This window comes from Lampris incognitus, chromosome 4, assembly GCF_029633865.1.
Source record: "Lampris incognitus isolate fLamInc1 chromosome 4, fLamInc1.hap2, whole genome shotgun sequence".
NCBI lineage: Eukaryota > Metazoa > Chordata > Actinopteri > Lampriformes > Lampridae > Lampris > Lampris incognitus.
Window position 1 is genome coordinate 7,457,856 of NC_079214.1, and position 23,182 is coordinate 7,481,037.

General features: G+C 49.3%; 1 protein-coding gene across 1 annotated transcript in view; it reads right to left on the reverse strand.

Moving 5' to 3' along the window:
- Positions 1-23,142, reverse strand: part of tp53bp1 (tumor protein p53 binding protein, 1) — a 46,012-nt gene extending 22,870 nt beyond the window's left edge. Inside the window, exons 1-16 of the mRNA XM_056278376.1 lie at positions 23,115-23,142; positions 20,347-20,526; positions 19,876-19,963; positions 18,516-18,600; positions 18,358-18,425; positions 18,139-18,261; positions 17,786-17,840; positions 17,539-17,690; positions 15,555-15,681; positions 15,374-15,468; positions 15,103-15,290; positions 13,577-14,657; positions 13,148-13,264; positions 12,817-13,008; positions 12,545-12,599; positions 11,621-11,713 (exon numbers count right to left, since the gene is read on the reverse strand). Coding sequence (XP_056134351.1) covers positions 11,621-11,713; positions 12,545-12,599; positions 12,817-13,008; positions 13,148-13,264; positions 13,577-14,657; positions 15,103-15,290; positions 15,374-15,468; positions 15,555-15,681; positions 17,539-17,690; positions 17,786-17,840; positions 18,139-18,261; positions 18,358-18,425; positions 18,516-18,600; positions 19,876-19,963; positions 20,347-20,526 — 2,699 coding nt within the window. The 5' untranslated portion in view covers positions 23,115-23,142. The remainder of the gene's footprint in view (positions 1-11,620; positions 11,714-12,544; positions 12,600-12,816; positions 13,009-13,147; positions 13,265-13,576; positions 14,658-15,102; positions 15,291-15,373; positions 15,469-15,554; positions 15,682-17,538; positions 17,691-17,785; positions 17,841-18,138; positions 18,262-18,357; positions 18,426-18,515; positions 18,601-19,875; positions 19,964-20,346; positions 20,527-23,114) is intronic.
- Positions 23,143-23,182: the final 40 nt, after the last annotated feature.

A 23,182-nucleotide genomic window follows, 5' to 3' on the forward strand; every position in this document is an offset into this window, starting at 1 on the left:
CGGGTTCAGGTTTTCGCATGCAAATTACATTAATTGTATATCTAAATAAAATGATTTAAAAATAGGCTATATTTTAATTTAGACACATTTCAAATTCAGCAATTTACACCGTAAGCGCCAGCTCTGTGGGTGCTTCGGAACTCAAGCAGCCCCACTATTACAGAGTTCAACATATAAAAACGAGCTAAGATTAACATATATATATATATATTGTATACATTGTTGCTAAAATACGTGCTTCCTGGAATGCCCACGCGAGTGGGTGTCGCGTATTGATTACGTCATTACGTCGCGCTTTGATGCGGAACGCGGAAGAAGAATAAATACGGAGTAAAGCGAAGCGATGTGAAACGCGGCTCTCGGTGTGCGTATGATTTAATTCGGCTCTACGTGGCATAATATGCAAGTTCGAAGTGTAACAGTGGCGACGAGGATACTAAATTCGAATAGTTAAATCTGGAAAGTACAACATTGCTGACCCTCTGTCTCGTCTCCTGGGGGACGCTGCAAAGAAGACGACACACGCACGTGGAGCGGAAGAATACGTGCGGTTTGTGGCGGTGCAAGCGACGCCCAGGGTGCGGACTGCAAAGGAGGTGGAGAGAGCCTCTGCAGAGGATGAAGAACTGCATGAGGTGAGGAAAGCGGTACAGAGTGGCCGGTTTGAGAAGTGTTCAGCCTATGCGCCTATCGCAAAGGAACTATGCGCTATAGGACAGTTAGTGTTAAGAGGAACGAGAATTGTTCTACCGCAGAGCCTGCAGAACAGAGCTCTAGCGTTAGCTCATGAAGGACATTTAGGTGTTGTAGGGACAAAACAGCATCTCAGGGGAAAGGTGTGGTGGCCAGGGATGTACGGGGCAACAGAGAAATATGGTAAGTCATGTCACGGGTGCCAACTAGTGGCGCGGCCCGACGTACCAGAGCCATTGCGGCCCACAGCTCTCCCTGATGTACCATGGCAGGATATTGCCACGGATTTGTTAGGTCCGTTACCAACAGGACCTTCTATCTTAGTAGTTGTAGACTACTACAGCAGATATTATGAGTACGAGATCATGCGATCCACCACGACAGACAAAGTGATAGACCGTCTAGAGAACATATTCAGCCACCACGGTCTACCTGTCTCTATCGGGTCCGACTGTGGACCACAGTTCTTGTCGTCACAGTTCCAGGAGTTCTGTCAAGACAACGGCATACAGCACGTGAAAACAACGCCTAAATGGGCACAAGCAAACGGAGAAGTGGAAAGGCAAAACGCGTCGATCATGAAGTGGATACACATCGCACAGGCGGAGGGACTGGACTGGGAGAAGGAACTCCGGAGGTACGTCACCATCTACAGATCCATAGACCACTCCACCACGGGCAAAGAGCCCAGCGGAACTCTTGTTCAACAGAAAGCTGAGAGGAAAGCTGCCGGACATCAGTACACCTAGGAGTGACCTGGAGGCACGGGACACTGACGCAGAGCGGAGGGGGAAGTCCAAAATATATGCCGACGCAGAGCCAAACCATCCCAAGTACAAGTGGGAGATGAAGTCCTTTTGAAACAGGACAAGGCAGATAAGTTCACGACAACTTTCAACCAGACACCACACACGGTAATCAGTAAGAACGGTAACAATGTGGTAGTCGAGTCACCCACAGGAGCTCAGTACTCCAGAAACACAACCCATGTCAAAAGGTACACACCAGCTGAGCTGACGTCATCACCTGCTGGAAAAGAAACACAGACAACACTGAGTGAGAATGAAAATCAGGGACTTGAACACACAGAGAGGTCCACACCAGAGACACTCGGTCAGGGGTCATCCCCATGCCGACCTCTGACAGCACAGACAGAGAGACCTCGCCGAGAAATAAAGATGCCCCGGAGATTCACAGGTTTTGTTATGAAGTGAATTCAATGTGAGAATGCATATATTCATGTGTATGGTAATAGAGAAAATTAATACATGATGCTAGGGGGCAGGAATGTTTATTCTGTCAGAGAATATGTTATTAACATTCAGATATGACCTGTTGTTTATGTAAAGGAGACATTAGAGTTAAAATCCAAGTAAGGGGGGGGTGTCGTGTATTGATTACGTCATTACGTCGCGCTTTGATGCGGAACGCGGAGGAAGAATAAATATGGAGTAAAGTGAAGTAATGTGAAACGTGGCTCTCGGTGTGCGCATGATTTAATTTGGTTCTACTCGGCATAATATGCAAGTTAGAAGTGTAACAGTGGGTGCTCTTGGTCTGGTATCTTCTTGTCCTAGCTCTCGGTTGGTCAGCTGTCACATGACTGTAAATTACGTGACGCCTGACGTAGGTTAGACTAAACAGAAATGACTTGGCTTAATTATGTTAGCTAATGTTAATAACATCAGGTAACTTAGGTTTGTGCTGTGCCGGCAATGAAATTATATGACATTTTAGAAAGGAACAACGAAAATGGATAAATTTGTCATCAGAACACCAAAATCAGCACCTGCTGACCTAAGTACCGATGATAATGAACGCCACAAGGAGGATCGAAATGCTAGTCAGCCGCACCTGGTGTCCACAGAAGCCAGAGCAGAAGCTAATGTACATTAAGGACCTCCACCACACGAAAAAGGGAGAACATTCCAGCAGACATGGGTGAATACATATCCTTGGCTTGAGTACAACGAAGAAAGTGGAAAGGCTTTTTGACAAATTTGCAAACAAGCACACCAGAAGGGACTTCAACAAAACTCGAAATGGCATAGTATATTGATAGTGGGTTTGACGCATGGCAACATGCACTGGAAATGTTCAAAAAGCACCAACAATCAGACTGTCACCGTGAGTCTTCAAGAAAAAATTCTAGCACTCAAAACGTCCTTGCCATGATGAGTTCAAGCAACCAGAGCGACATGCAAGTTGCACGTGTCATCTTGACAAAAGCGTTTACCTCACTTCAGCACCTTGTTCGACAGCAGGGACCAGCTATTCGCGGACACACTGACGAACGGTCAAACTTTCTAAATTTGCTCAGATTAAGAGGTGAAGATGTGCCTGAAATAATTGCATGGCTGGAGCGCAATAACTTCAAATGGCTGTCACATGATTCCACAAACGAAATTGTTAATATTATTTATCAAGATGTAATGAGGAAGCTGATCAAAAACATACAGGACTGTGATTGTTTTTCTATTATGATGAACGAAACCACAGATTTAAGCAGCACCCATGAACAGGTCTCTATTTGCATCCGCCGGGTCAGCAAGGATTTACAAATTCACGAAGACTTCCTCGGATTTTACGAAACACACGAAACGACAGCGGAGGGGCTTTTTAAAATAGTCAAAGATGTGCTGACAGGATGCGGCTTGGACATAACAAAATGTAGAGGACAATGCGTTGATGGAGCTAGCAATGTAGCAGGCAAACGGAATGGAGTTCAAGCTAAAGTGTGAGAGGTAGAACCACGAGCAATATTTGTTCATTGTATGGCACATTCCCTAAATTTAGTCGTGCAGGATTGTGTGTCCAATGTTCCCAGTTGCAGAGATGTTCTGAATGCAATTCTGGAATTAATCACTTTTGTCAGTGCATCACTAAAATGTCTGGGAAAGTTTCAACATTTGACGCAGACAAACAGCCCAAACCTTCGCCCATTTGCGCCCACTAGGTGGACCCTTCGCGCCGCTAGCTTGAAATCTGTAACAGAAAATCACAGTGAACTGATGGATTGTTTTGAAAATATGGCAAATGAAGGAACCACTGAAATTGGGGCCAAAGCAAGTGGGTTCTGTTCAAGATTGGGGACATTTGCTGTGTTTTTTATGCTGCACTTGCTTTTGACATTATTTTTGCACGTTGACGCAGCAAACACAGCACTACAGACTAGTGCCCTCAGCTTCAAACAAGGGTCGATGATCATTGCGAATCTGAAAACCACTCTTCAGCATTTGAGGGGCAACTTTGACAGGTTTTGGACAGACATAACAGGCAAGGCAAGCAACGAAGGTGTCTCCGAACCAGAACTGCCACGAAGGCGACGAGCACCAAAGCGAACTGAAATTGGCAGTGGTCCCAATCACACATACTCTACACCTGAGGACTTCTACAGGCTGCGTCAATATGCTGAGGTGTTTGATAATGCACTAGTGGCTCTACATGACAGGTTTTCTACTGAAAGCGTGGAACTTTTGGAGCAAGTGGAGAAATGTGTTGTTGGTCAGCAAATGGGAGAAGCTGTTTTTGATTTTTATGGAGATGATTTTGATCGTGAAACGTTGACAACGCAGCGTGATCTTATGCTGGAGAGTTCACAGGCCCGTCGAATCAAAGTGAACAGCGTGCAGGACGTTGGGACTCTTGTCGGTCGGTCTGTCGGTCCAAAATAGCTGGTCGCAGCTTATCACGAATTACGTGCTTGTTAAGAAGACATCAGAATTCTTAATATTATTTCTCTTTGTAAATATGGACATTTTGTGCAAGAACTGAAATGCAACCCTGTCTTTGTGATTTGTTATGATTAAGATAAAGGCAGGACATTTTCTTCAAAACGAGCACCCCCAGTCATTTTGAAAAGTTGGCGCCAATGATTTACACAGCACTGATACGATCGTACTCAAATCCTCATCTACTGAGAAACAAGCCAAGCTGACTCCAGATCAGCATTCACACACATGGCCATGGGACACGCCCCTCTCTGGTTGGCACACAGTGAGCCTGCGCTCCTGCCTGCCTCCCACTCTCACAGTGACTTGTTGAGCTAACGGAAGCTACGCTACCTAGCGATCAATCCGGGAAGAAAGAGATGACACCCAGTAAGTAAACAAAATATGGAAAGAGATACAATAAGGAGTGGGAAAGTGAAAACGGCCTGAAGGATTGGATAGAAAGTGTGGCCAGGGATGAACCAAAGCTTTCTGTCGGTACTGCAGAACCGAGATTCGAGCGCATCACGGTGATCTCCAAACCCACAGCAAAACGGGAGAAACACATTCGAGTTCTGGTATTGGGCTGTTTTTGGGCTAGTTTTAGTCGCCATTGGGCTAGTTTGGGGGTAGTTTTAGTTGGCCATTGGGCTGGTTTTATGATAGACCTGGCAACCCTGAGCTAACCTCCTGAGAGTCATGGCGGCAAATTCAGAAGTCCACGAAGGCTATTTTCAGTGACCTGTCACGTAGATCTTTTGAGGGGATTTAAAAAAAAATATGGGGAGGACACTGACAAAATTCGTTGTTTCCACAAAAAACAAGGCTTTTGGTCAGGAGGGTGAGTTTTCATAGCTAATGAACGTTAATTATCTAGCTAGTTAGCATAGCTATCGATAGCTTAGCTAACGTTACAAATGTGAAATTACATGAGCCAACGTTAGCTAACCGTTTGAAGTGGATTTGTAAGAGACACGTTAGCTAGCTAGTTAGCTAGCTACATCACATGGTTCATGATTTCATTTCATTTTACTAAGGTACGCTGCGTAGCAAGTGTAATGTTTACAGACAGGTACAACATTGCAGTTTTTAATATTTACGACAGTGACGTATTGCCGTCATGTGCAGTCATACGTTACGTGAGGCAGAAGCCGGAAATCGGTTAGTCAGACAGTAGTTCACAGTACGGCTGTATGCATTGACCCTGAGCTTCTCCAGTGAAGTTCTGCGTTTGTTAATAAGTTGTCTGCCTAATTGTATTACACACGAGAACATCACATTGGCGACGAGGACAAAAGGACGACAGAAGGACGACGAATGACACGTTCTGCACGCAAGTAAAGGAAAAGAGACTGAATGAGTGGCCAGCAAAAGGCTAAGTTCAAAATGTCATTCGCAAACACCGTCACTTTGCCAGCTTTGGACACAGAAACGGATCCAAGCTCAGTAAGACCACGCTGGACCAAATGGGTGCAGAGGTTTGAAAATGATACTACTGCCATGAACATTACAGGCGATGCGAGGCAAAAAGCATTGCTGCTACACTTAGCAGGACAACGCGTGCATGACCTTTATGACACGCTAGCAGCAGAGGCAGACAAGGCTGCTGAGGTAAAGCAGAAGCTAGGAAAGTACTTCACGCCTAAGAAGAATGTGCAATACCAAGTGTACATGTTTAGAAAGGCAGTGCAGCAGCCAGGTGAAAATGTAGACACATACTGTCAACTGTAACTAGTTGATGGGGATAAACCACCGCGGACGCCACAAAATACTATTATGTGGTGTCAGCTCTTGGCAGTTAACAGCAGCCAGCGGTGAGCCTCCTCAAAAATCCTCCACAACAGGATAATTACGAGACACTCAAGGCTCACCTGTTGAAAACTTTTGAAATTTCTGATGCTGAGCGGGCCAGCCGGCTCTTCTCTCTACAAGCTCTCGGTGATAGTAAGCCGTCTGAACTTATGGACAGGATGCTGGATCTCCTGGGAGAGCACAAACCTGACTTCCTCTTCATCCAACTCTTTCTGCGACGGCTGCCTTCTCAGGTACGAACTGCTTTAGCCAACACCGCTACCACAGACTGTCGTGCTCTGGCCGAGGAGACTAATACATTTTTCCTGGCTGGTCAACAGCACAGCGAGGCCGCGTTTCTTCCTGCCCAAACATTTTCACCACTGCCTGAAGATACAACAGTTGCCCCTGCAGCAGCAGCAGCAGCTCCTCAACGGCTGCAGGACCACAGCCTGTGTTTTTACCGCGCAAAGTTTGGACCCAAGACCAAGCCGATCTCTATGCAGTTTCAGCGTGGCGGGAAACATTGGGGGCGGCACTCAGTATCGGCCATGTGTGTCGGCCGAACTAGCAGCCTGCTCTTCATCCAAGATACCATTTCTGGATGGCGGTCTCTGTGCGAAACGGGCGCACAGAGGAGCATCCTGCTCGCGTCGTGAGTAGACATCCTGTCCTGCAGATATGACACCCCCCCATGGAAGCCGCTAACGGCAGCCCCATCCGCACTTATGGCACTAGGTTCGTGGAGCTGTGTTTTGGAGGACAGCGGTTCGGTTGGGACTTTGTCACGGCAAAAGTGACCGTCCCCCTCCTTGGCGCGGATATCCTATGCACCTATGCGCTACTGGTGGATGTCAAAAACCGCTGCTTAATCGACACTGTCACTTTCTGTGTGTACTCTCAGCGGAGCGGACTCCATCAGACTGTCTCATGCTCTCTGCTCCAGACGATCTCCAGGCTTCTCGCTGAGTTCCCGGTCCTCATGCAGCCCACCTTCTCGTCTTCCACCGCCAAGCACGGAGTGGAGCACCACATCACCACCACTGGCCCACCAGTCTATGCTCGGGCTCGGCGCCTCGACCCAGCAAAGCTCACCGCTGCCAGGGAGGATTTCGAGAATATTGAGCGTCTCGGCATCATTTGCCGCTCTAACAGCCTGTGGGCTTCACCCCTCCACAGCGTCCCGAAGTCTGGCGGCGGGTGGCGCCCGCCCGTGCGGTGATTACCGCCGACTCAACAATACGACAACACCTGACTGCTACCCAGTTCCACACATCCAGGAATTTCCCCACCACTTGGCTGGAAAGGTAATCTTTTCCAAGGTGGACCTCATCTGTGGATACCATCAGGTGCCCGTCCACCCACTGGATGTCCTCAAAACGGCGGTGACCACCCCATTTGGACTGTTCAAGTTCCTGCGCATGCCGTTCGGCCTCAAGAACACCGTGCAGACATTCCAGCGCCGAATCCATGAGGCACTATGGGACCTGCCTTTTGTTTTCGTCTATCTAGACGACATCCTCGTCGCCAGCACCTCCAAAGCGGAACACCTGTCCCACTTCCGGACTCTTTCTGAGCGGCTCAGCCAGCACGGGCTGATCGTCAATCCAGCCAAGTGCCATCGACTTCCTCGGACACCGAGTCACCAAGACAGGGCGGTATCCCTCCCATCAAAGGTGGACGCCGTCGTGAACTTACCGTGACCGCTCACAGTCAAGTCCCTGCAGGAGTTCCTCAGCATGGTGAACTTTTACCACTGCTTTATCCCCCGAGCTGCTCAAATCATGCGACCCCTGTATGAGGCTCTGAAAGGCAAGACCACCAAACACAATGTGGACTGGTCTACAGAAAGGGACAAGGCATTTGTGGACACTAAGACTGCTCTGGCTGACGCAACAATGCTGGCGTACCCGTAAACCAAGGCTCCGATCGCCAATAATACAGACGCTTCAGACTACGCAGTCGGGGCGGTGCACGAGCAGCGGGTGAACGGCGCTTGGCAGCCACTCGCTTTCTTCAGCCAACAGTTACGCCCAAGCGAACGGAAGTATAGCACCTTCGGTCGAGAATTCCTCAATCTCTACCTTGCTGTTCAACACTTCCGTTCCCTGCTGGAGGCCCGCCATTACACCGCGTTTGGGGACCACAAGCCACTGACGTTCACCATGGCTAAGGTGGCTGAGCCGTGGTCCATCCGCCAGCAATGACAGCTGTCCTACATCTCGGAGTTCACCAGGGCCGTACAGCATGTTGCTGGCAAAACCAACCTCGTCGCTGACTGCCTCTCCCGGGCCATTGCGGGGGCCGTCCACTTGGGTCTTGGCTATGCCCACATGGCAGCTGACCAGGCCGCCAACCCGGATGTGCAGGCTTTCAGGACGGCTGTCACAGGGCTGCAGTTAGAGGACGTGGCTTTCGACAACACTGGCACAATACTCCTGTGTGACGTCTCCACAGTTCAGCCCCGGCCCGTCATTCCCACTGGCTGGAGGCGGCGTGTTTTTAACGCTGTCTATGGCCTCTCCCACCCTGTCAAAAAGCCATCTCAAAGACTTGTGGCGGCCAAGTTCGTCTGGCATGGGCTCAAAAAAGACATGAGAGACTGGGCTGACACCTGTGTGGAGTGTCTGCGCTCTTAAGTGCACCGTCGCACCAGAGCCCCCCTGGCACAGTTCCTGGTTCCTAAAAGGAGGTTCGCCCACATAAACATGGACATAGTGGGCCCCCTGCCCCCCTCCCATGGTTTTACTTACCTCCTCATCATGGTGGACAGGACCACTCGATGGCCAGAAGCCATCTCACTGTCATCAATGATGTCCACCGACATAGCCCGGGCATTCATTGGGACCTGGGTTGCCCGGTATGGCACCCCATCTGACCTCTCCTTAGACCGGGGCTCACAGTTTGCATCTGAGCTCTGAAACGCAGTCGCAGAGAGCATAGGGGTGAAGCTCCACCGCACCACCACTTACCACCCGCAGGCCAATGGGTTGTGCAAGCGGTTTCATCGCTCTATGAAGGCCGCTCTTTGGGCCAGCCTTAAGGATAGCACCTGGGTCGACAGGCTCCTGTGGGTCATGCTGGGCCTCAGGACTGCTGCTAAAGAAGACCTCCAGTCCTCATCTGCTGAACTGGTTTACGGACAGCCGCTGCGGGTCCGAGGGATTTCGTCCCCAACACCCCAGCTCCCTGGTTTGCAGCCCATCAATGGACCACACTCCTGGATAACGGGAACAAGCACTTTGTCGTGGAAGTCAGCAACAAGCCAGAGCGCATTTCAGTGGATCGCCTCAAACCAGCTCACCTGGACTTGGACTGACCTGTTGGACTTGCCCAGCCCCCATGGCGGGGGCGCCCTTCTACCCTGCCCCCACCCTCCGACAAGGCCCCAAGCTTCCTTTTGCCCCCACGCTGCCACAGGGTCCCTAAGGCCCCTCCTGTAGGAACCCCAGCCTCCACACCTGTTCGGTGAAGCCGTTGCGGCCAGGCCATCCGCCCCCCTCCACATTGACTTTTTCTATTATGGGGAATTCTGGGGGGGACGTATGTAGTGGACTATATGGGCAGAATTCACCATAATCGGTTGGCGTTCTGTGTTAGGTAGACACGGGTCCTTTAAGAAAGGGTTTCCGGGTTGACAGGGTGGCGCTAGGACTATGATTGTTGGAGCAGCGCCATGTGGCTCTCGTTATGATTTTGGACAGAAGAATGTTTGTGTGTGTGTGTGTGTGTGTGTGTATGTCAGCCTCGTGTGATGGCCTGGCGGCCTGTCCAGGGTGTCTCCCCGTCTGCCGCCGAATGACTGCTGCTGCTGGGATAGGCTCCAGCATCCCTGCAACCCTGAGAGCAGGATAAGCGGTTTGGATAATGGATGGATGGAGAATAAATGACACACGCGTTCGTGTAGTCAATGAGAGTAATTGTCCGTCTCTACTTTCCTGCAATTTCCACACTACTACTATTATCAATACTACTACTCTTCCCAGTATCAAACTCCCAATACCACAAGCAATGTGAAGCATTTCATAAATCAAATTAAAAAAAACTCTTTGTCTTCATCAAAATATCTCCTTTGCGGAAAGAAAAATTTTTTATCAACTATTTCTGTCTAATCAGCTCAAGGTCACATCTCAGAATCCACCAATACTTTGTTTTTAGTTTTTACTATTTGGAGTCCTTATTGGCCGGGACACAGAGTAGCGAGACGGAGACAGAGAGCAGAAATCAGAATTAACCTCCCTTGATCTCTCAAGAGGCCAGAGACAAAGCCCAAAATAAATGTCCATCCCACCTCCAGAGTCAGAAAGTAGGTCTCTCTCTCTCTCTCTCTCGTTCATATAGCAGTGCGTCAGTAGACCTAGTTCTAGCTACTAAAATACATTCCAACAAAGGGAGCGCTATTCATCCTTCCTCAGGTCAAACTGACGTTAAGACCTTCCAGCGGTTCAGTAGAGATCCTCCACGAAATCAAACATCCAATAACGAACACCCGCTCACCTCCACGCCCCTAACATGTCTCTGGATATAGTACCAGGTGTACTCAGTAGTAGCGGTATGTGTGTGCAAGTAATGTATAAGTAATGGTGTTTATTTACAGAAACACCATAACGACTGAGCCCCTTTTCTACATGTGCTTGACAGCATAATTTACCTGTTTTCTGACTTGTGTCAATGCAAATCTAGATATTGTATTTTGATTCTCCAACTGACCTCCTCTTGTCAAATCCAATACTCTAGATGTACTCTACTTCACATGCACTCTGGGCTATGATAGCATTACTATGTAGCAAATGTGCTACTTCATCCATCCATCCATTATCCGAACCGCTTATCCTGTTCTCAGGGTTGCGGGGATGCTGGAGCCTATCCCAGCAGTCACTGGGCAGCAGGCGGGGAGACACCCTGGACAGGCCGTCACACACACACAAACACACACACACACACACACACACATTCATACCTAGGGGCGATTTAGTACGGCCGAGCACCCAGAGGACATGCGAACTCCACACAGAGGACGACCTGGGACGACCCCCAAGGTTGGACCACCCCGGGGCTGGAACCCAGAACCTTCTTGCTGTGAGGCGACCGCGCTAACCACTGCGCCACCGTGCTGCCGTACTACTTCATATAATACTGCTATTATCTGAGTACTATGTAGCAATTGTAGTACTGTTACTACATGTTGTACTACTACTATGACACGATTACTATGTAGCACATGTACAACTACTACTTCATGTAATGCTACAATGATATGATTACTATGCAGCATATGTGCTACTACTACTAATTCATGTAGTACTACTATGATATGATTACTACGTAGTGCTGTTTTATGAGGATAAGGCATATTACTAGATGAATATTCATATGCACTGTACCAGAATGTGCGTGTTTTTGTGTGTGTTCATGTTGGCATTTACCTGACAGGTGAAGCGGCACCCACTGGCTGGATGTTGTCCTCTGCCTCCAGCTGTCTGTGGACCTGTCTGATCCGGCTGAACACTGACGGGCTGCTGGGAAGGGACGTGAGGTACGGGTTTATTTACAACATGGGTTTCTTACTGATGACTCAACACTGGTATTTGGCCAGCTCGGGATATCTAACAAGCCATCTGCATCGCCTCACACAATGTGTGAATGCAGATGGCGGTCGGCTCTGACCCGCTGCCTCGTTCTAATCTCGACAGTCCCCATCCTCACCTATTTACAGATGCATTGCAAGGACTTAAAATACAAACCGCCTCCCTGCAGTGTCCCTAAGCTTCTTGCAGGGGTCCAGGTTCTGGATGAGAAGGCGTGACACATCAAGCCGGAGGTAACACGGGGATTCGAACCGGCGATCCCCGTATTGGTAGGCAACGGAATAGACCGCCACGCCACTAAGGCGAGTCTTGCCTCTCTTGCTTTGTCTCCAAACTGTCCAACCTGAGCTGTTCCTCTAATATACTCGTTCCTAATCTTGTCCTTCTTCGTCACCCCCAATGAAAATCTTAGCACCAATAAGGCTAAATTACAAGTGGTTTAGGGGTCATTTGTAACCTGTTGATACAGAATTAGTGTAAATGCCTTTTATCGAGCTAAACCCTCGTCACAATAGTTTGAGTGCCCTCACAAAGTTAATTCTTATGTTTCGTTCATTAAATATAATTTTTTTGTGTTATATTTCTGTTTAAGATTTCAATGGCCTATGATGATGTTCTAAAGATGAAGCTCATTAAAAATCTTTTTAAAATGCATTGGACAAGTGCCTACCATCCAGGAAAAATAATTAATAGTCTAATGCCAGAAAACATTTAGCGAATTGCTCATATTTGGGAGAAAAGAACCCTCTGGCGACAGGTTACCTGGTAACGGCTGTGGCAACGGTGGTAACCTTGACGACAGAGTCTTCCTCTGGCTCTGGAGGGAGAGAAGGGAGATGCTAATGAAAACAGAGGTGCATGCAATGAGCAAATCTCAAGATGTATCACCATGGTTACCGTCTCATCACTGGGAAGAAAACCGATGTGCTTAGTATTTAGTGTGACCACAGAAAGCACGGGAGGGGTCAGCAGGTGAAGGACTGCAAACACATTGTCAACACACTGTGCACAGGTTGTGTGTGAGAGGGTCGTACTCTGCAGGCTGAAGCGCTCCGAGCTGCCCTCCTCCACAGGGGTGACCAACTTCATCCGTAAACTCAGTTTTCCATCTGCTTTTTCCACTGCCTCCTCCCCGCTGTCCCCGGCGACAATGTCACTGGCTGCCATCTCTGTCTCCACAGAAACATCCTCCACCACGGCCGACTTCTCTGACAATGAAGTGATCTCTGGGACGCCCAAGAGGAAGACAAAGAAAACAAACACTCTGATTCAAATCCAATTAACATGAAACATGTTGCTAGGCAACAGAGGATATGATGGAGAATAAGAGTGTGGTTGAGTTAATAGTTGAAATATATCACACACCAATAGGAGTGCTGTGTCTGGGTGTCTGCTTCAGCTGGTTGATCAGAGGGGGCGTTGCACTGACAACCGGCCCAATCATCTCGCCTTCTTTGGGAAGGGTGAAGTGGAAAGGAATTTCTGCAAAGAAGAAACATGATTGGAAACACAAACAGAATTAAAAGGACAGAGTGGTGTTAAATAGTGTTGTAAAAAAAGCAAAGCCTTTGTTGTGTTACGACCATTTAGTGAGCAGACATGGACTAGTTAGCTACTCATTAGTTTAGCTGTTTTACATAATGTCTCACTAAATAGCAGGCTAGGGTAGGAAATCACAACAATGTCTTTAGGGTGAAACTTCCCGACTGTCACTGGTGCAGGCTAGTCTTTCAGAAAGGCTGAAGATGCAGAGGCTAAAGCTGCGAGACCTGCTCGGGTTCCTGCTTGTCTCACCTCCTGAACTGTCGCTCAGGCTCTTGTCTTTGACTGTGTCCGGTTCAGGCCCCTCCCTCTCAGTCTGGGAGAGCCTATCAGGAGCCGGCTGGACGTCCTCCGACTGAGCCTGGGCTCCGTGGCCGTTGGTGGAAACGGACACTTTGCTTCCCACCGGCTGAGAGCCGCTCCTCTGCAGCTGCGGTGATGTCCCTCTCAGCACAATAAAACTGCCCTCATTTTCCTCCTCCTCTTCCTCCATGGGTTCTGGCGATAAGGCCTGGCTCTGGGAGAGAACCAGACCCAGACCCGAGCCCTCCGGCCCCAGTGTGTTCTCCCCTCCCTCCTCCATCTCCTCTTCCTCCTCCATGTCTTTGTCTGTCTGGCTGTTCACCGCGGCTCTACATTCTGACCGACCCTGCGTGGTTCCTTCTCTCCTCCAGTTGATGGCGCTCTCCGTACCCTTCACGTCTTCTATGCCACGGCTCTGAGAGCCCTCAGGCTGAGGCAGGGCCTGTGGGGCTGGGCTACAGGGCACGGCGTCTGAGCAAGGCTCCTGATCGCAGCTGTTTAGAGTCACGTCAATGGGATCAGAAGGCGACTGAGAGCAGGAAACAGTATCTCCTGAGCTGCCGACTTCTGTCCCTGCAGTAACCTTGCTTACATCCACACTCTGCACATTCGGGTTTGCCGGCGTCTGTTTCGACGAGCCACACGTAAGCGTCAGATGAGATTCGGCCGCCGAGTTTGGAACGGCTTTTGTTTCCGAGGGAAAACCATTAGTCTGACTCGCCTCACGGTGGCATGATGTCACAGAGTCGCTGGTGTCCACACAGAGCTCCTCGTCCAGGCCGTCTATCTGCGTGGCCTGGCTGTCCTCCTCTAACTGGTCTGGGGTCGGCGCCGCCACCGGGCTGCCGTCCTTGATGTCCTCCGTCAGACGCAGGGGGGAACTGAACGGAGCGGATTCACAAACAGTTGGAGACAGTTTGTTGGGATGGACCAATGAAGACGACGGCGTCACCTTCGTCCTGTCCGCATCCTGTGGAGCCACGCTGCTGCTGGTCCCAGCTTCTTGACTTTGGGTTGGGACAAAAATGTCCTGGCAGAAAAAAATGGAAGAACGATGTGTCAGAAAAGCACATGGGGAGAAATAGTGGCATTGACAAAGACACAGACAAACATAGAAAGGAAGACAGCAAGACACAGCCAGACAAACCAGACAGACATGCAGAAACTTAGACAGAGAGACAAACAGTAAGAGAGGCAGACAAATAAAAAAAAAGACAGGAAAGAGAAAGACACAAGAGACAGACGAAGAAAAAAGAAAGGCAGACTGAGATACAGAAAGAGATAGATGGACAGTGAGAGACTGACAGACGAACAAGAAAGACGGAACGAAAGAGCGGTAGATAGAGACAAAAAAGAGGAAGACTTACCGTAAGAGAGATAGACAAGGACAAAAAAGGAAGACAGACAGAACGAGAAATAGAGACAGACATAAAGACAGACAGGTGGACAACTGACTGAATGAATGAGGGACATACATGAGAGAACTCAGGCTGGGAGGGTTGAGAGAGGTTCTTCTCTAAAACAAAACCTGGGGAATTCTGGGATACGGGAGTGGATGCGGAGGGGCGTGGCTTAGAGACAGGGTCCATGTCCATTGGTTCTTCCTCCTTGTCTCCTGACTGGTCATCTGGGGGCAGAGAGGTATCCATTGGTTCCCCAGCACCTGATAAAATGAAGGATTTTGTCTTCGCGTCTGCAATTCATAAAGTGGAACAGCTCAAATCAGACGGCCGGGCTTATCGCTACCGTTCTCATGCTCTGGCCCAGTTGGCGAGTTGGGAACAATCACCGGTGTCTCTCTGAGGTGGTCTGGCGTTGGAGCCACGTAGTCCACAGAGCTTCTGTGGAAGTAGAGATGATAGGTTGACGGTTTCACTGAGTGGACTGGATGAGATTACACAGTGGTAATGAAAACCTCTGGTCTTACTGGGAAAGGCTTTCCTGCACCAGCGCGCCCTGCCCAGAGAGGTGCAGCAGTCGCAGGGTGGTGGCCGGCGTCAGTGAGACTCGGTCACGGTTCTCTGGTTCGGACACGGTGCTGTCAACACCAGCACCTGACACACGCACACACACACACACACACACACACACACACACACACACACACACACACACACACACACACACCGTGAGGAAGGTGATGGCAGGGGCAGTTTACAGGGTGACCACCTTCCACCTTTCTTGACCAGGGGCTGAAAAATGGCCTTGTATTTGCTGCCATGGCAACCGGTGTACTTATACCAGCAAATGAATACAGCTGCATGAACACACACACACACGTCTGGTCTGATCACTTGCCAATAACAATGACTATGTTTATATGCAGGCAATAATCTGATTAAGATGAATCATCAAGGGCGTCCGGGTAGCATAGCGGTCATTTCCATTGACTACCAACACGGGGATCACCGGTTCAAATCCCTGTGTTGCCTCCGGCTTGGTCGGGCGTCCCTACAGATACAATTGGCTGCGTCTGCGGGTGGGAAGCCGGATGTGGGTATGTGTCCTGGTCGCTGCTCTAGCGCCTCCTCTGGTCTGTCGGGGCGCCTGTTCGGGGGGGGGGACTGGGGGAATACTGTGATCCTCCCACGCGCTACGTCCCCCTGGTGAAACTCCTCACTGTCAGGTGAAAAGAAGCGGCTGGCGACCCCACATGTATAGGAGGAGGCATGTGGTAGTCTGCAGCCCTCCCCGGATCGGCAGAGGGGGTGGAGCAGCGACCGGGACGGCTCGGAAGAGTGGGGTAATTGTGCGGGTACAACTGGGGATTAAAATGAGGGGGGGGGGGCTGAATCAGCAACTTAAGGTGGTAGTTGAAGTGGTTTCAGCCTCGCTGCAGAAAGTGTGTCTGTTTACTGACGCTCACAAAGACCCAACACACAGCTGTGTTGATGTGTGTTGTTGAGCTGCTGACTAACAGGATCAGTATCCAACCCGAAGACCAAGAGAAGGAAGCCGCAAGCCTGCTTTACCCCGAAGAAGGCGGCGAACTTTGGCCAAACTGTCGGATAACAAATACTTGCCCTGGAGTCACGAGGGTGCGGTTTCCTTTTCTTAATCTTTATTTACAGCCGTCCGCCATGCTGCCCTGTGTCTGTCATTTCCAGGTCAGACGACGGTAACAAACCAGTTCTCTAACACAACTTGGATTAAGGTGAATACAAACTACAGTAACTCACGACTGATGGGAAATCTAGCCGTTAGTGGCACTATGCTTGCAGTGATTCATACCTGAATTTAAGATGGTTCAATTAAGGTGTTCACATGGCAGCTGCATTTATCAAATTATGTTCTTAATCTGATTAAATCTGAATTTAAGTTGACTGTGGACTGTCGGTCTTAAAGATATGATGGGGGTGGGGGGCAGATCAGATTTGCCTGCTGTGTGAACATAGCCTAAGCGATGCCGACAATGCTTTCATGAGGGTTCAGGTTAAAAGGCCAAGCTGGGTGTCCGGGTGGCGTGGCGGTCTATTCCGTTGCCTACCAACACGGGGATCTCCGGTTCGAATCCCCGTGTTACCTCCGGCTCGGTCAGGCGTCCCTACAACTGGCCGTGTCTGCGAGTGGGAAGCCGGATGTGGGTGTGTGTCCCGGTCGCTGCACTAGCACCTCCTCTGGTCGGTCGGGGCGCCTGTTCGGGGGGGAGGGGGAACTGGGGGGAATAGCGTGATCCTCCAACACGCTACGTCCCCCTGGTGAAACTCCTCACTGTCAGGTGAAAAGAAGAGGCTGGCGACTCCACATGTATGGGAGGAGGCATGTGGTGGTCTGCAGAGGGGGTGGAGCAGCGACCGGGACGACTCGGAAGAGTTGGGTAATTGGCCAAGTACAACTGGGGGTGGGGGGGGGGGGCAAGCTATTCTTTCAGTACACCCAGATGGGCCAAATGCATACATGCACCGACCTACCCGTCTTCTCACCATCAAACAGGTCCTCCTGCGAGGACAGAATCTCGGCGTCATCAGCGCTCTCCAGGCCCTCCGAGTGAAGCAGAACCTGGACACTCAGTTCCCTGCTGGTCTGACCCGGTTCTGTCGAGCTACTGGAGCTCACCTCGGACCTGGAAGATCGAAGACAAACTCCGCTGAACCACAACCACCAGCACGCACACCTGTGAGGAGGAGTTCAGACGTAAAACCGTCACGGCGTGTGTACCTTGTGGATTTGTTGTCCTGGCTTTCAGACGCTGCGGCGCTGGTCTTTTGTTCAGCTGGTGAGGAAAGACATGGAAACCAAGTCAGCTAAATTCAGATTTCACTCATTTAGCGGGTGACATGCGGAACGGGAATGGACGGCTGTCTGTGGGGGCACACACGTTTTCATGAGTTGACAGCACTAGAACACTTAAGGAACTGTGTTAAGTTCTGGTACAGAACACTTTTGTGGGATAATTCACGTCTTTATGGTCGCCACACTTAAATTATCTGTATTGACCTACCTGATTGGTTGAAATATCATAGACACAGAAAGACAGAAAAATAGACAGACACATGTGAAGGTGCACTTACCTGGTTTGTCATTTCTCTCATTCTGTGGAATTATAACCTCATTTTCCACCTGCGTTTCCTCCATGTCACCACCCAGACCCTGGGTCTCGGAGAGCTCCAGAAAACCAAACTGAGACGTTCCTCCTGAAATACACAGAAACCAGAGCTCTGTGTCAAAATCGCTTGTCCAAACAATTTACCGAAACGTCGTTTATTATTTTTCCGTCCGCGTGTTCTTACCTTCTGATTGAGAGCAGTGCGTCGTGGAATCGGCACCCGAGTCCATTTCACATTCTCCAGATGGGTACCTAAAAAACACGGAGAGCCTGAATGAGAACGGACCAGGATCTCAACCTCGGCGTTACCACACGGCTCAAATACGCCCAGACAACACGTACTTCTTTTTATTTGGAGGGGGGCAGATGTTTATGACTTGACTCTCCTGCTGGAAAGCTGAGCTGGGATCAGAGGTCTCCAAGACGGCTGAGAGGAGAAAAACAACATTTTTTTTTGTCACGCAGGTCAACCTTTGAGTGTCATGTGGCGAGCTACGCAAAGAATTTCCCAAGTTTATTGAAACACCAAGAAATTAAAGAAGAAAAAAACTGACAAATAAGGACATTGTCTTTCAAAACAATGAAATCCCAAAAGTTGATGAGTATTAAACAAATTGCAGGCTAAAAAAAAACCCCAAAATTAGAACCTCTCAAACGGCTGTCTTCATCTAAACACAGGCATTCACGTGCTGGTGCGTTAAACAATGTACTTCTCTCAGATTTCATACACATTATCCATGCTTGACCCCCAGTTGGTAATGGAGCAGTACTGCAGTGATGTGATCTGCGTTTTGAGTTTCTGGGATTCTTGTTAGCGCTCCAAAAATGGGGATTTTTTTCTTCTTCTGGACAGATGTTTACAGCTGTCTAATTCCATGTGAACTCCCTCTTCCGTAGGCTTTTAAGCCAAGCCCCCGGTCACAAAACCTGCGCCATAAGGTTACCACAGCCCGCAGGCCAAAGACTGAGGTCGCTTATTGAACCTTGGGTCCGGATGAACCGATTCCACTTCCTTTGATTTTCTTACCTGGATTGTTGAACATGCATAAAGACAAAAACCCCACATGACTTCCCCAACCATGCGTCATTAGGCTCACCTACGTCCCAAAACACAGAACTTGGCAGTGAAACCAGATTGTGTTGTGTTGGCTCAAAAAAACATACAAACACATGGCCCTCCATGGCACATGGTTGAATACCACAGCCTATGTTTAACGGTTGCCCTAACCTGCCCCTATACATGTGTTAAGAAAACCATTACAAATTCTACAATCCCAAATGAATCCCTAACTAAATCCCAGGCATGCAAGCGCAAATCCCGGAAACTGTAAAATGCAGTCACATGGGTGATATTTTTTTAAAATTGGGAGAATATCATTGCCAAAGCATCAACCTGTGAGATGAAGAAAGTTGCATCGGTTCATCTGGACGCGACGTTTAATGAGAGACACGTTTCATCACCCATCCAGGTGACCTCCTCAGTCTCAACTCAACAGTGAGAATCTGGAATAAAGTCTGAATCTGAGAGGTCTCTGGGTTCGATCGTAGATCAGAAGTTTTTTTGGAGATACGATTACCTCATGCTCCCCCCACCGTAATTCCTTTTACGTTTCAATAAGCTTAGAAAATCATAGTAAATCATCGCTCATTCATCGTTCATTCATTCATAGTTATCCCGCACACACGCAGAGGAAAACGACACCTGGTCCCGCCTCCTTGTTGTTCAGGGACATCTCTGATTGGCTGTCGGTCTGAGAACATCTACTTCCGGCTGGGGAGGAAATCAGCTCCTGCAGGAAATGCAAATAAGTGTGCGAATCAAGTGACTTTCCGACTGGGGAAATATATTATTTCAAGTGTTAATCAACGTATACTAATGTAATAATATTCCCATTGTATACAGTATAATATATAAAGAAGCGACGTATACGCTGATGTAAGTGCATGGTTGTCATCGCAGAACTTTTTGTCTGTCCAAATGAATTCACAGCAAAACTAGCTTGCGAGCTCATTGCGACATAAGACCAGAGCGGTTGTCGTCGTGGGGCAACTGGGTCTCCCTGCAGCAAAGGGTGGGACACACAACTAGGGACCGAGACAAAAATGTGGAGAAAAGTTCCCGAGTGCGAAGCCCAGACACGGAGGCGTGTCGGTTAGCAACGTGCAAGCCTACCAGGACCGGGCTGTGCGGACTGGGCTGCAGGCTGGATAGGCGGCGGCTCAGCAGGGCTCGGTAGCCGCTGTCCGGGTCCTCCTCCAGGGCCACGCTGTCCGGCTGGGAGTCCTCCACGATCAGACACGGGTTCTCGGGCTGCGGCAGGCTGAAGTCCAGGTCACTTCCACCGGGATCCATCTGATCGGGGGGGGGGACAGGGACGACTCAGACCACAGCGAGCCGGGCAAGCGAACGGGGAGTCGGCTTGTTACCCTGCACAGAGAACATCGGACTCTAGCCCCGCCGGCGCACTTGTTAGGCGGCTCCGCCCGGCGCCATCTCCGCGCACCGGCACGTAAACTAACGTCGGCGTCTTAAACTGCAAACGCAACCTGGACACGAAGACCGGGCCAACTCGAACCTCGCCTGTGTCGCATGAACTCTCACGTGTGGATAAAAGCGTCGGCGAAATGGAGATGGAAATTAGCCCGGAGCTCACATTCTGTGACCCCGGACAATTCGCGGGAATACCGGTCCGACTCGCTCCGATTGGCCCAGCCGTCATGTGACGTCACAGCAAAACAATCGTTATCTCGTGGTTTGTTCGATAGAGCGAAATGGAATCGAATCCACGCTTCTTCAAAAGGGGGACAATAATGCAGGGGCCAGTTTGAAGCGGATGAACAATATGCTAACCAGCAGCGCATTGACGCGTGCACGAATATATTAGGATTACTCATAAATTATGATTACATTAATACATTCTACTGATATGCTAATTTTGTACAAAATGTTATGCTAAAATACGGTACCACTGATATACATCTAATAAGATGCAAATAGTAATAATATCCTCATAGTTGCTTTATGGAATTCTGATTTGTATCATCATCATCATCATCAATCATCATCATCTCTGTGAAGTTACAAAAAAACATCTCCAACAAGCATTACTCACTTCCTTATTCTAAACCCGACCACCCTCAGTTAATTTAGACGTGCACAAATAGAAGTTTGGCCACCATCTTGTTTTCCTGTGATTTTTGTTTGTTTTGGTTTTGGTTTTTTTGGCTAATGTATGTATTTTGTTCCTCTTGTTGTCCTGAATATTCATTTATGGCTTCTGGGAGAGGTCTTTGTATTCCTACCTCTCCTGCACATACATTGCACTTTCCTGTTGTATTTACTTCTTTTATACTTTTAACATGTGCAGATAAAATGCTGTTACTGACATTCAGCAGTATTGTGCATGTATGGATGTCATGGAGCTTTGCATGCCGGTGCCCAGCGGTGATTAAATGTGTAAAACAGAGATGTTGGTGCTGGAGTCCTGGAGCCAAAACAGACAGAACCAGTTCCCAATGCTGCGATGGTGTCGAGGACATTTGGGCCGAGGTAACATTCATAGCTTGATTCAAACTTTGTGCATGAAGTCTACAAACTTCTGCAGACCCAAAACTCTGCCTGCTTCCTGTCTTCCCATGATCTCTTCCTGACTTTGCATGAGTGCACTTTACAGTGGTGGAGAGGGGCACTTGCTCATCAGAACCAACTGTGTTTCCAGCATGTCTCGTGTATTTACAGCTGTCTGGAGCTGTGGTGTATATGTGGTACATCTGCTGTATATATAAGGAACTGCCTCTGACCCTAAAGAAAGAGGTCCCTGGCCGAGTATTGATGTATTTCACACTGTGGCCTGGTTTGCGTCGTCTCATATTGATTGAATTATATTATCTTGATCAGCCTCTGTTTCTATGGAGACACAACAGATCACTACAGTTTCTATACAACCAGACCATTTTCTACGTGAGGTTTTGGACCGACGCAGCAGAAAAGGAGGGAAAATCCTCTTGGAACCTCCGTTTGTACCTTTAGACAAAAGAAAGCTATATACCAATGCCCAACAAAGCCACCCCCACCTCCCAAAAAAAAACCCCAACCTCTTTTGCAACACAGCCAGCCAACAAATCAGGTCGGTTCAGAGGTGAACGTGGGTCGAGGAGGTCGTGGATGAGGAGGTCCAGTATCACCTCCTCATCCCCAAATCCTCCAATCCTACACCTAAGAATCACGGTTTGACACGTTCACTCATCCAGTAGGTTATAGTGTGTGGTTATACAGCATCCGAACAGCTGGGTTCTGTCGTTTGGACGTGCTGTCATCCCAGTCTGGGTGTTAGAAACCCATGTGAGGGTCTGACCCCTCGGGGTCTTCTTAAATCCGTGATAGATATGAGGATCTTTTATGGCTATATGCTGGATGGTGCTGTCTATTGCTTTTTAAGACCTACGTCTCAGCCCACGGTTGCACGGTGCTACCTTTAGGCCAAGCCTGCCCGTCGTTCAGGAAAAGGTGGTGGTGGTGGTGGTGTGGGGGGGGGAGGGGGAGGGGGGGTTCTCCTGACCGGTTTTTGACCCTGAACGTAAACGAGGTTTAAAAATTCTGTGACCGATTCAGGGTACAGGTGTACCCCCCCCCTCCCCCTCCCAGCTCACATCGTCCTGACACTGGCTCAACTCATTTACTGTGGACACGAACGACCCTCCCCCCTCCCCCTCCCCCCCCTCCCCATCATTTCCATTGTAGCTCTGGAAAGGGGAGGCTGCAAGGTTCCAGCAGCGGTCCGTGTTGTCTGTCTTGCAGGTTGGGCTGAAATCCAAATGAGGGGGAAATGCGCCACAACCCCCCCCCCCACGACGTCTCGTCGCAACCCGCTCCGCACGCAGCACCGATCCGGGGACGCCTCCCCGACCCGCCATGCAAACGCGACGGAAAAGAGGCTTTACCTTTTACCGGATGAGGGGTTATCGCCGCCTGGGGTTTTCAGCTCGCTTCTCCTCGTCTCGGTTGTGCT